We start from the raw sequence: 14,375 nt of genomic DNA on the forward strand, positions 1-14,375 counted from the left end.
AAAGTAGAACTATTTCACTACTGTGCTTGAGTAGTAAAATGCTGTATCTGTATCTACTGGTGTATTATTATTTTTTCCCCTACTTCCACTTTTACTTCACTACATATTTTGGATGAGATTAGTATTTTTCTTCTCTGATACATTTTTATGTGCTGCATCGATACTCGTTAGAAATGTTAGGAATCATTCCAAACCCACGTTATCAATAAAACCAGAACAGTAAATGTTCTGTACTGTCACAGGGTTAGATGAAGCTCCTCATCATTAAGTGAAACAAGAGATCAAGCTGAACTTAAAAGAAGAGCTATATACCAGAGTATTGTACTTTACAGCACTTCAGTACTACACTTTAGAATAAACTACTTCCAATATTTAAGTACAAAAAAAATGTTAAAACCTTAGTACTTCCACTTAAGTGTGGAGCTTATAGAACACTTCAACTTCTACTCAAGTCACTTTTTTGATAGAGCACTTTTATTTTTACTCAGATCTGGGTCTCTATCCCTGTCAGATGTGTCAAGGGTTTAATTTTGAGCGAGAGAAGAATCCGAGCTCTAAAAATCCATAGTCCAGTATGGACTATGTTTGTGAGTATGTTTGTGTCCAGTATGACTCCAGAGCTTATCAAGAAACTGTGAGAAAGATGAGAAAAGGTGAGAAAAGGTGCAGCACATTTGCAAATCAAACAGAAGCTGAATTTGCTTATGAAGTTCTCACAACACTTGACCAACGCCTATAGAATCCAAACCTCAACATTTTTATATAATTTGATGTTTTATTTTTTCTCCCAATTTTCAAACTGCCCCAGAGAGGAGAATACAAAGAATACAATATGAAGTTAAATACAAAGGGGTAGTATATGTAGATACAAATGTATACAAATGTAAACAGATGTGTACAACTATATCATGTAAACCTCAACATTTTTGAATGAGTTTTTTTGTAATTATTATTATTTATTTATTTATTTATTTATTTATTTATTTATATATATATATATTTATTTTAGAAACTCTGGATTTTTTTTTTTTTTTTGCCGTTTTGACTGAAACACTGGAATCTGATTTCACACATTGCTGTAATGTGCAACCAGAACAAGCATACAAGGTAAAATCTGGCAAATCATAAGGAATAAGAATAAGGACTGAAGCATCAATGTAATTGGAAATATCAGGGTTCCTGCAGGTCCCTAAAAAGTCTTAGAATGTCTTAAATTTAATCTGGATAATTAAGGTCTTAAATTGTCTTAAATTGTCTGTAAATTTGCTGTAGGTATAAATTTTTAGACCGCGCATTTAATGCCAGTGGGGAAACACTGTGGCCTCAGAGACTGTGGATGAGACCGGCCGAAACATTTTTTTTTTCCATTTTACTTGCTTGGGACAGGCTTCATTTTGAGCTTATTTATAATAGAGACTGTTTTAAGCGTGCTTTCATAATTGTTTATGGTTCCTATATGCAGTTCATTGTGTAATTTGACGTAATGCAACTTTACATATGTTATGCTGGCTCTGTTCTGCATCACAATGGAACAAATTTGAAGAAAAAAAAAAAAGATAACACATAGAAAAGGTTAAGTTTTCATTTCCAGTACATTAAATTATTTTGAACCAAAGAAATTATGACTACTTATTGTTTTCTGAGGTCTTAAAAAGGTCTTAAAAGCATTAAATTTGACTTTTAAAATGGTGCAAGAACCCTGAATGGGAAGCCTTAATTTTTTTTATAATAAAAAACAAACTCTCAAACTTGCTTTGGGTCAGACTTGATGTTGAATTCCAGGCTGATTTTTGTTGGTTCTCTACCTCCCTACCCTGTTGTCTCTCTAAACTCTCCCTGTTTCTCAACACACGTTCTCTCTGGGCCCTCTGATCTGCTCGGCTCTGTTCTGCTCTGTAGGAGGTTCTGTAGCTATCCCAGGTTCATCAGAGGTCTACAAGGCTGTGTATCGTTTGGCTGGCTGCCCTAATCCAGCTCCCCATGAGCGGTGTTCTGCTCCCTGCTCCTCCTTAAACTCCATTATCCGCCCACTCCTGTAGCTCTGAATGGGGGTATTAATTAAAAGCCCTGTCTGGGGGAAATTGCATCAGGAGGTGAGCTTTATTCTCCTCAGGCGCGGTGCTTTAGCCCCCGACGAGAGCTCTTCACATCGCAATAATCGGATCTTTGTGTTGTATGCAAATAACGTGGAGGAGAAGGGGAAGTGTACGGCAGAGTACGAGTGGAGGAATGTGTGCTGCCTCCAGAGCAGAACAGAGCAGAGCAGAGCAGAGCAAGCTGATGCTTATTTCCAGCCTGCTCGAGCAGCTTCTCCAATAAAATACAAGCATAGTAAACAGGAAGCCTCGTTCTAAATAATGACCCAAAAAAACAACAAATGCCCGAAAAAGTGCTATGGAAGTCATTTACTCGTGCTGTTTATCCATCGTTTATGAGCGTTAAGTAAATCCAGGTGATTTTGGAATGGTAAAGCACACTCCACGCTCTGCACTTTTTCACTTAAACCAAACTGACTTTTCAAAACCGAGCCCAGGCCAAGAGCACTGGCAGCGTCTGCCCAAGTTTTTAAATACTTTCTCTTTTTTTTCTCCTTTTTTTCCCCCCTTATGATCCTTTCAGGTTCTGGTTCATAAAGTTTTTGGCTCTGCTGGCCTGCTGTGCAGGGGGCTTCTTCATACCAGGAGAAGAACAGTTTCTGGAAGGTACAGTAGAACTTTTAACTTTTCTTTGCTTCTTCTGATTCTATAAAGTACCAGTCAACAGTTTGGACACACCTTAAATTCAGTTTTTTTTAATTATTTTAAAATGTTCTGCATTGTAGATTGATACTAAAGTCATCCAACTGGAATTATTTAGCAAAAAAAAAGTTAAACAAAGCAGAATGTCTTTTACATCAAAGTTTTAATCAAAGTAGCACCTCTTGCTTAGATAGATACAGCTTTGTACATCTTGGCTGGATTTGCTCAGTCAGCTTTACGAGGTAAGGTCACCTGGAATTCAGGATTTCAGTTAACAGCTGTGCTGAACTCGTCAAGAGTTCATTACTTGAATTTCTGTGTAAACGAAAAAAAAACCTTTTAAAAATAAAGATCAGCCAATCCGAAACATTTCAAGAACTTTGAGTATCCTCAAGAACAGTCGCAAAGACTCATCAGAATCACTCCAAAGAGTTTCCTCTGTTACACAGGATAAGTTAATCAGAGTTACCAGCCTCAGAAACTGCAAGTTAAAATTACCCCAGATAAGAGCCACCTAAATGATTTGCAGAGTATTTTGGTTTGGATAACAATTTTAATTTACTACATGATTCCGTATGTGTTCCTTCATAGTTTGAGTGCCTTCAGTCCTAATTTACAATGTATGAAAAAAACTAAAATAAAACCCTTGAATGTGATGGTGAGTCTTCATTTCTGTAAACTTGAAATGAATGGAACCACATTATTATATGCCCATTATTTTGTACAGTCATTGGTTCCTAATAGTGACTGTATTGTTGTAGAGATAGCAGCTCTACTGATAATGTAAACTACTTCCTCATTTTCCATTCCTTTGTTTGGACACCAAATCATTGTTCAGCATGCACCAGAGAACTTGCTTTTTCTTGTAGAGTCTCTTTCACTTTCTACCGGAGAGCAGAACTCATTTACTGGAGCTTCATTGTTTAAATAGTGTTTATCTCAGCATTCCACAGTATCTACAGTAGAATCATCCCCAGTGCTGTGTGAAGGATGTGGGAGGCTAATTAGTTGGTGTGATTTGCTCGTACAGTTTATAATTAAGTGCAGTCTTTTTCTGCTGTATCCTTTTAAACTAAACATAGATTGGAATGATTTTTGAGTACCATAATTTTCGCACTATAAGGTGCACTAAAATCCTTTAATTTACCCAAAACCGTCAGTGCGTCTTTTAATCCAGTGCGTCTTGTGTATGAATTTTACCAGTCAGGTTATAAGAAATAGTAAAGCCTCTCGTCTGAAGCGCAGTGTTATAAAGGAGTTTCAGTTTAGTTCTCCAGCACCAGGGCTGGAGTAGCATTAGCATTAGCCACTAACAGCTATTTCCCCATCCAGAGGTGAGTATTATCAGCCTGTAGCCTGCTGCTAACCCTGGCTAGCACTGCAGGAGCAGCATAGGCATTAGTCACAAACCTCACTAAGTGCTAGCTCTTTCGTCGTTCAGAGGTGAGTATTATCGAACTGTAGCCTGCTCCAAACCCTAGCTAGCACTGCAGCAGCAGGATTAGCATTACCTGCTAACCGCGGTCACTATTTTGTCATTCAGAGGGAACTATATCCTGTATAGTCTGCATGTTTACAGTGTTAAAACAAGCTACGTGGCACAAACCGCTAGCTAATATCGTCCTGGCTTACCAGAGCACTCAGCTCAGAGTTCCCAGGAGTTAGCCATTAATGCTAACACTTCAGCCTTAGTGCTGGAGAAATTTAGGAATCTAAGCTTACTGTAAGGAAACAGAAGTGCTTTACTCACCCAAATAAAGTTACATTTTTTGGAGAGAAATCTGTGTAGATTAACATCCAGCGCTTGTTTGATTTTGGTTGAGTTTTTTGAGTTTTTTTTTTTTATTACTGTTTTGTTTAATTGGCTTATCCCTAATCCGTGGCTGGTGAAGGTTTGTGGAAAGGTTTCTGCAGAGGCATTGTGTGGAGTTTTAGCAGAGCTCGTGTGGCAGTGCTTTGTGTTGTTCTGTTTGTAGAACATCTGCAGGCCAGCAGGAGATCCTGTCCCGTCCTGTATCTACTACTCTCACTCGTAAACGCTGTCATTAGCCTGTGTCTGCGTGAGTGATGAGATACTTTGATGTTATATCATCCGGCTTCTGCCAACAGAGCCGAGTCTTAATCTGCAGACGCACAATCTAACACTCTCCTTCTGTCTCTCTTTCAGTTTTTCTTTTTTTCTGTCTGTCTCTCTCCTCTCTCTGTGCTTTCTGTGTCTCATACACCTGTCTCTCTGAAACAGAATACAACACTCTCTTCTTCTGTCTCTTTTTCTGTTTCTCTTTCTTTCTGTCTTTCTCTGACACACAATACAGCACTCTCTTTCTGTGTGTGTCTCTCTCTCTCTCTCTCTGTTTGTCTCATACACTTTGTCTCTTTCTCTTGCTCTCTCTCTCTCCTCCCACTCTGCTGCTCTGACACACTTTTGCTTCCTCTCTCTCCTTTACTTTCTATCAATCTGTCTTTCTTTTTCCCAGCTTCTCTCCCTCACACCCTCACTTTTGCTCCCTTCCTCTTTCCTCCTTCACGCACTCTCTCTCTCTCTCTCTCTTTCTCTTTCACACACACACACTCACACCGTCTCTTTCCCTAACTCTCTTCTTCCCCCTCGTTATTCTCTTTACCCTTCTTTGACCTTCCCCTTCTTTGTGACTCATTTTCTCTCTGATCTGCCCTTTCCACCCCTTCTCGTTCATCCTGCCCTCCCTTCCCTCCCTCTCTTATTCTCTCTTCTTTCTTTCTTCCCCTTTTTGTTTTTTCCTTTACTTAATCCACTTTTCTCTGTCCTTCCTTTCTGTTTCTCTTCCTCTCACTCTCTCTCACTCTGTCTTTGCCACTCATACACTTTTTGCTCCCTCTCCTTTGTCTCCCTGCCTTTCTCTTTTACAGTCTCACTTTTGCTCCCTCTCTCCTCCCTCCTTCACACATCTATTGTCTCTTTCTCTCTCAGTCCCTAAATCTCCCTTCTTCCTCTTCTTTATCATCCACACCTTCTTTGACCTTGTCCTTCTTTGTGATTGATTTTCCCACTGGTCTGCCTCCTTTCACACCTTTCTATGTCTTTATCTCTCCTTTCCCACCACTTTATTCTCTCTCTCTCTTTCTCATTCTCCCTCTGTCTCTTTTGTGTCACTCATTTGCTCTCTCTGTCCTTTGCCATCATCTCTCTCCTCCTCTTATAATCTCTCTTCTTTCTGATCACTCCCTTTCTTTCTCGCTCTAAATCTATTTAAGTCTCTCTTTCTGTTAGTCATTCACACCCTTCTGTTTCTCTGGCCTTTACTTGTCCTCCATTTTTCTTACTATTTCTCTTTCTTGTGATCAAAAGAGATACAGAAGTGGTGTGTAACCCGTGTAATACAACATGCGAAACATACATAGAGTTATAGAGGTTCCTAATGGTGCTATAATCCATCCCATGCTGCTCAAATATTTTCACACTTTCTGCTTATTATGCAATAGGGGGTAAGGGGTGTTTGTTGATTGTGTGTCCAATAGCATCCCACACATTCTTAAACAGGGACAGGTCTGGCGATGTAGCTCAACATAAGTAAGTACAGCAGCAATAAGTAATTAATTTGGATAATTAAAGTCTTAAATTGTCTTAAATTTACTGTAAATTTGCTTTAGGTATTACATTTTTAGACTGTGTGTTTAATGCCTGTGCGAAAGAGCACACTAACATTAGCGGTGAGTTACTGGGGAGAGAACTATGTTTGGCGGGGAGCTAGCTAACGTTACTGGGGAGAGAAATAAGGTTGGCTGAGAGCTAGCTAATATTAGCCGCGAGCTAGCTGACATTACTGGGGAGATAACTAATATTAGCTTAAAGCTATCATACGTTAGCGGCGAGTTTGCTACGTTATCGGGGAGAACACTAGGGTTAGCGGAGAGCTGGCTAAGATTAGCGGTGAGCTAGCTAAGATGCTAACATGTTCTGCATCACAATGGAACAAAATTGAAAAAGAAAAAAGATAACAAATTGGAGATGTTAAGTTTTAATTTTCAATACAATAAATTATTTTCTACTTAAAAAGTTATGACTACTATAAAACTATATTTATTGAGGTCTTAAAAGGGTCTTAAAAGCATTAAATTTGACATTTAAAAAGAAGCAAGAGCCCTGTGTTAAACCTGAAATAATGTTGAATTCTCTCTCTTTCTGTTTGTGGTTCTCTCTCTCTCTTTCTCTTTCTATCTCTCTCTCTTTGTACAGTGTGGCGTTATGTGGGAGCTGCTGGGGGTTCCCTGTTCCTCCTGATTCAGCTCATGCTGCTGGTCCAGTTCGCTCACAGATGGAATCAGAACTGGTGAGATATGAATCCATCGCACAATAATCCACACACTTCACTTCACTGTTTTCCTAATCCTCCCTCCCTCTGTCTGCGGGATCACCAGTGGAAAACCTATCAGGCCCCTGGAAACTTGTCATAATTCCATTTTCCTGTTTCCAGCCCTCCATCCAGTTTTTTTTTTCTTTCTTTTTGAGAAACTGGAGACAGCGCAACTGGAATCTATTAGACAGGGCAGAGGGAGTGTAAAGCGCGGTCTGTACACCTCTTAATTTCCACAGCGCAGCCAGAAATACTGGGGAATACTGCAGAGTGGGCTGGCTGGGTGGTCTGTTCCTAGACATGTTATAATAATATAGAACTGAGGGTGGGAAGCTTCTTTTTTATATTGTTCTGATGTTAAAGTGAATATTCTGAGAGAAAGAGACAGAGATGGAGATAGAAAAGCCCGGTGAAAAGAACAGCAGATTTATGTGCTATAAACTTATTGCATTGCTCTCAGCTGACAGTTTCATATCGCCTCTGAGAACCAGCAAGAAAACTACTCACTCTTTATACTGATTTCCTCACTGAACCACAGCACTAGAGCCTTATTAAAGATACACAGTAGTTACTGCAAGTTCTGTTGCTGTTCAGTAGCGCTATATACAAACAGCTCTGGAAAAAATAAGAGAGCACTTAAAAATTTAGTTTTTTTTTTATTTTACCAAATTAAAAAAGATGGATGATCAAAAGCCATCAAACCAAGCTGAACTGCTTGAATTTTTGCACCAGGAAGGGAATAAAGTTATCCAAAAGCAGTGTGTAAGACTGGTGGAGGAGAACATGCCAAGATGCATGAAAACTGTGATTAAAAACAGTTATTCCACCAAATATTGATTTCTGAACTCTTAAAACTTTATGAATATGAACTTGTTTTCTTCTGTATTATTTGAGGTGAGGTCTGAAATCTCTGCATCTTTTTGTTATTTCAGCCATTTCTCATTTTCTGCAAATAAATGCTCTAAATGACAAATCAGGGATTTGCCTTTCTGGGTATTGTACTAAATTCTGCCTTCTTACCAAAATCAAAGTCTATTGTACAGAATTCCCTTGGATCCCCTTTATTCTGGGAATAAATAAGAGTTAATCTACAGTTACAGGGAATCACCAGTGGAATCTGTTGCATCCTTACCCTTACATGTCTTACACGCACAGGAAGAGGAGTTGGATTTCGAAACACCAGTTTCTTTTTCTTTACTTATTGCTCAATGGTATTCTATACCCTTTCTCAACTTCCTGCAACTGACCCATTAGTCTAAACCAGTGTTTTTGCTTTTCAAAACCAACAGAACAAAAGAGGGACCTCCTCTTTTGATGGGAGCAAATTTTGTTTTTTTGGTCTGGACCATTGTTGGCAGCACCTTTCACACCTGCTATTTTGGTTCACACCAGGCTAAAAATATACCCATAATCATAGTAAGGCCAGCAAAATTTTACTCTCTGGAGCAAATATAATAAGACCATATTCTAAGACTATATTGCCACCATGTCTAACACCAGTGCTCCATCTTTCCAGCAGACACACTCACAGTTTGACAGTGTCGAAATAGATAAAAACCTGTTGTTTTGGTTCCTACAGTGTTGTAACAACACTGAAATGCTCTATAATATATGGTCTATAATATAGGATGTGTTATATTGGTATATTAATGGCTAATGGAACATGATTGGCATTTGGAAAGATTAGATGCCAAATTGAAGTCTTATGAATAAGTACTAATATTACCCAATGATAAAGTTGTGACAATGTTATGAGATTGCTGTAAAATTCAAAATATAGTAGAAAGCTTTAACTGGACAGTAGAGACAGTTACTCCAGCAAAATCGTCCTTTGAATATCCTTGATTTTGTAGGAATTGATTAAAAGGTGTCCCAATACCCTTGTCCATATAGTGTATATCGGTGAATATCAGCATATTGTTACTGTTCCTGTAAAAATCAAAATTATTACCAATTATTTTTTAGATTTGACATGGTTAATGGATCAATATGCTGCCCCAGAGTTAATTGGTATACATTATTTATACATTGATCTTATTTATTATTATTATTATTTTCATTCTCTGATAAAATTTCCATTTTGAGATACTGAGAAGGTTTTGCACAATAGTGATGATAAGTTAAATATGGCTGTATATTTTTTTTCTTTCTTTTTTCATTGTTCTAATAACTTCTTTAGTCTTGTAAAGCAGGACAGGACTCGGTTTGTTGGGGTTTTGTTGTCTGTTTTTTACAGCAGAGCTGTGTGGCTGTGTGGTAGTTGGAACAAGCTTTACCCTCTGTGTGTATAAATTATGTGTGGGCTGCTGTGGCAGACTGTACCCTGTATTGTGCTGCTGACATTAAGAGGTGGAGAAAGAGTGCGATAGAGAGAGAGAGACATGGAGAGAGCATAGGAAACACATGGCAGTGAGACACTGAGCACAGTTTCCTCTCCCCAGTTCACAATAAATAATCCCCAAACATACCCGGACCCTCAGCACAAAAAGACTGAAATAAATCTTACTCATGGCTGATTGTGTAGGAGACGCACCATGTGACGCCCGATTCAAAGGAAATCCAAGGGTGGAGCTGTGTGTGTGTGTTAATACTGTATAATTTTAGGGTAAAATGTTCTGACTGTAGAACCCTGTGAAGTGATTTTTACTAAAATTCTAAATATTTACCTTTTTACATACACATACATAGTAAAACCATTTTTTTTCTCTTTCGTTTTAAGTTTTTTATTAAATGTTTTTTTTTCTTCCAGATTTTTTCTCAGAAAAAAATATTTTAGATTTCAGTGGAAGTCAATGTGAAGATTTTATTTCCAGACATTTTGGAACATTCACCATGAAATGAAGAACTAGTTTAAAAAAAATAACTAAAATGATAGAAAACTGTCTGCATAAAGTTTGGACACACCTTCGTATTCAATGTTTTTTTTTTCTCTATTTAATTAATTTTCTACATTCTAGATTAATATTAATGACATGAAACCTATAAAGTGTATGTCCTCCACAATCCCCTAATCTAAACACAACTGAGAAGGTGATTTTGCATGAGCTGGAGCTTCACAGCGTAAAGGAAAATCAGCAACTGTTGTTTAGCACCTCCAGAAACTCCTTCAAAATTATTCCAGGTTACTCTACCTCAAAAAGACACTGAGATTAAAATACCAAGAGTGTGCAGATTTGTCCTCAAAGATAATTGTCATACTTGGAAGAATCTATATAGTATAAAACATATAACACTTTTTGTTTACAGAATAAATCAGCGTGTGTTTCTGTCTAGCTTTAATATAGTCTTCAATATTAAACTTACAATGTAAAGTAAGAAAGAAAAGAGACGTGCCCAAACTTTTGACTTATACTGTATACACATGGAGATGCATGTTTATTCTCATGCCTTGATGTTGTACAAAAGTGTGTGTGTGTGGTGCATGCCGAAGTTACTGAGCTAAGTACTGGAGAGTTGCCAGGCGTTCAGAGGGTTGGGGGTTCAGTGGTTTTTGTGAAGGGTGATTGACTCATTCACTCCATATGCTCATAAAAGAGGAATTTCCTCAGTTCATTCTGCTCTAATCACTAAATTACAAACTGTTCTGAATGTAATGCAGAACCCAAGATGAGTTAAGTTGACTTGAGTTCCTTAACCTAGAAAAATAACTTTATATATAACCAATAATTGATTAATAATACATTATTTATACTACATATAATGTATTGTTTTATTAAACCATTAAAATCATTATGTAATTGTGATATATGTGTGGGTAATGTTAATAAATGTTATTGTTATTCATTATTTACTTACTATAACTTGTGTGTTCTTTTACTTTTGAACATAATGTGAGTCAGGCAGTTTTTATTTATATTGTATAGACATTTCACGATAAATGGACCAAAAAAACGAGAAAATGCTCCAAAATGACTTGAAATACAATCCTTTTATACTGACTTCCATTGTCCGAAGGGAACTGAAAATTCATGATTTAGAATAGCTCTGCTGATGTAAATTCATGATTATAATATCACTGTTCACGTAAATTCATGATTAGAATAGCACTGTTGAGGTAAATTGATAGTTAGAAAAACACTGTTATGGTAAATTCATGATTAAGAATAGCACTGCTGAGGTAAATTCTTTATTAGAATAGCACTGCTAATGTAAATTCATGATTGGAATAGGACTGCTGAGGTAAATTCATGATTGTAATAGCACTGCCAAAGTAAATTCATGAGTAACAATAGCACAGCTGCAGTAAATGCATGATTAGAATAGCACTTCTGCGGCAAATGTATTGTGCTTTGTTGTTTTGTCTGATGAATATAATATTTGTACATTGTAGTATTGTAATCGCTTTTTTTTTTCTTCAGCAAAATTATTAATTTAGTTCGCTTTTCGGGGGATTTTTTTCCCGTTGCATCTCTAGAGGCAGTATTACATAACCGCTTGATAATAACTGTTACTATTAAGTGATAAACATTATTCCCTCTCTCTCTTTCTGCAGGACGTCGGGAGTGGAGTATAATAAGCTGTGGTATGCGGCGCTGGCCTTCGTCACTCTGGTGCTGTTCTCTGTGGCAGTGGGAGCCATGGTTTTCATGGCCATGTTCTACACACACGCTGAGGCCTGCTTCCTCAACAAGATCTTCCTGGGCGTGAACTCGAGTCTGTGCATCGTCATCTCGCTGCTGGCCATCTCTCCATGCATTCAGACATGTGAGTGTACATCCGCACCCCAAACATCACCGTCCGTCTGCTGCTCTTATCCAGCACAAACACTGTTTACATACAGCCTGGGTGTGGAGCAGCGGCTGTTTATTCTGAGCCTCCACAGGAAACGTTATGCAGCAGGATAAAGCAGATGTGAGGAGCTTTTCTACAGCATGAATTTACCTCAGCTCAGCAGTGCTATTCTACCTCATGAATTTACCTCAGCTCAACAGTGCTGTTCTACATCTATTCTACCTCATGAATTTACTGCAGCAGTGCTATTCTACATCATGAATTTACCTCAGCTCAGCAGTGCTGTTCATCATCATTAATTTACTTTAGCAGTGCTATTCTGTATCATGAATTTACCTCAGCAGTGCTTTTCTTCATCATGAATTTACTTTAGCAGTGCTATTCTACCTCATGAATTTACCTCAGCAGTGCTATTCTACATCATGGATTTACCTCAGCAGTGCTATTCTACATCATGAATTCACCTGAACAGTGCTATTCCACATCATGAATTTACCTTAGCAGTGCTTTTCTAAATCATGAATTTACCTTAGCAGTGCTATTTACCATCATAAATTTACCTCAGCTCAGCAGTGCTATTCTACAGCATTCTAATCATGTTTTTACCTCAGAAGTGCTAGACTAAATCATGTACTAATTCTCTTTAATTTATCATGGGTGTGTTTTGGGCGTAACATGCAATAAACCAGTCAGCGCTGTGGGTTTGTGCACTGCTGGGTAACCATGTGTGCATAACAAGTGATGCGCCTGTTGACAATTCGCTGCTAAGATGGGCAATAAACATCTGACTTTTGACGTCTGTCTCAGTTACTTTAGTCTTCGGCATACTTGTGTTTTCCATTGCCAAGATAACAATACACCATAAATTTACCTCACTTAAACACACATCACTTCCAGACCACCACGCTTATTAGCGAAGATATATATTCACAAGCACCTTTACTGTTTAAACAACACAGAACACAAGGTGTGAAAATAGACTGTTGGCAGGGTGAAGGATCTCAACACGTCTTGCGCAGGGTGTACTCGGATATAAGGAACAAACTCAACGTTTTACAGTCAATTAATTAAATCCTAGATACAAGAATAGTGTTTATAGTAGTTGGATACTGTTTTGAAGCTATCCTACTACTGCTTTTTCATAATTTGTAGTTTTTACAAATATGAATGACAAATGGCAACTGAAAGAAAACTGAAAGAAAAGATGCTCCCCTCTACTACAACATAAAACCAAACCCTTACAACTGACTGACTGATCACGTATCTATTCAGTTTTAGCCAGGCATATCAGCTGACCGTGAAACAGGGCTAGCACCATGCCAGACATTGACTGGACCTCCATAGATAGTGGCAGTGTATTGATTACAGACGCTGCCCCTCTCACATTACAGCTGTAGGCCCTGATTCAACATGTTTATTCATCACTACTACTGATGATGCTGCTGCTGCTTTCAGCACTGTAGCTTGATTTTGTTAATTCCTATAAATAACAGGGTCACACAGGGCCGGAAACCGCAGCAGGAAGTGCTTTTCATCTTGCTTAACATGGTTTGAGGCAGGTGTGTGCTGTGATGCTAATGGATGGCTGTGACTGGTGTGACAAAATTGAACTCTAATAGTTTTAAAACACTATCCAACTACTGAAATCACTCATCATGTTATTTCATTTCAATCAGTTAACAATACTTAACACTAGGGGTGAACAATTAATCGTTTTTTAATTGAAATTGCAATTTAAATGAATGTGATTTTTCAATCGTAGGAGCTGAGATTTGAATTAGCCAATAGCCTGCAAGTGTGTTTGTGAGGATGCAGTTTGCTCTTTTAGTGATGCGTCACAACGTTGCGGCATGTGTGCCATGACATCACTGTGTTTGTAGTCTGTAGAGTGCTGGGGATTAAAAATATTGTCATTTAAATCATTTATTTGCAGAAAATGAGGAAAATAATGGAAATAACAAAAGATGCAGAGCTTTTAGACCTCAAATAATGCAAAGAAAACAAGAGTTCAGAAATCAATATTTGGTGGAATAACCCTGGTTTTTAATCAGTTTTCATGCATCTTCGCATCATGTTCTCCTCCACCAGTCTTACACACTGCTTTTGGATAACTTTATGCCACTCCTGTTGCAAAAATTCAAGCAGTTCAGCTTGGTTTGATGTCTTATCATCTTATCTTCCTCTTGATTAAATTCCAAAGGTTTTAATTTGGTAAAATCAAAACAACACATCATTTTTAAGTGGTCTCTAAATTGTTGTTTTTCAGAGCTGTATAATCATGTTATTTCCTTATTTAAAAATGTTATTTAAAAATAATTAACAATGTTATTTAAAAATAAAACTGGAGCTGATCCTTGCCACTTATGTATTTTTTTACCCCCCACCCCCCCAATACACACAAAAAAATTAAAAAGCAACCGAAGCATTAATGAAACACAATGTGATGTTTAGGATTTAAAAATCAATCCATGGTTTGGAAAAAGTTCTCATATTGAAAACAAACCAGTGAAAATCACCTTCTCCTCCAAACAAGCCCAGAATCAAGTGTTTAAAAAAAACAAATGCCCTTAAC

At 37.8% G+C, this 14,375-nt stretch overlaps 1 protein-coding gene across 1 annotated transcript in view; it reads left to right on the forward strand.

The window, feature by feature from the left end:
* Window positions 1-14,375, forward strand: part of serinc5 (serine incorporator 5) — a 50,355-nt gene that overhangs the window by 21,293 nt on the left and 14,687 nt on the right. The window contains exons 4-6 of the mRNA XM_007243945.4: window positions 2,620-2,702; window positions 6,955-7,048; window positions 11,565-11,776. Coding sequence (XP_007244007.3) covers window positions 2,620-2,702; window positions 6,955-7,048; window positions 11,565-11,776 — 389 coding nt within the window. The remainder of the gene's footprint in view (window positions 1-2,619; window positions 2,703-6,954; window positions 7,049-11,564; window positions 11,777-14,375) is intronic.

The sequence above is a fragment of the Astyanax mexicanus genome, chromosome 22 (genome assembly GCF_023375975.1).
Source record: "Astyanax mexicanus isolate ESR-SI-001 chromosome 22, AstMex3_surface, whole genome shotgun sequence".
Taxonomy (NCBI): Eukaryota; Metazoa; Chordata; class Actinopteri; order Characiformes; family Acestrorhamphidae; genus Astyanax; species Astyanax mexicanus.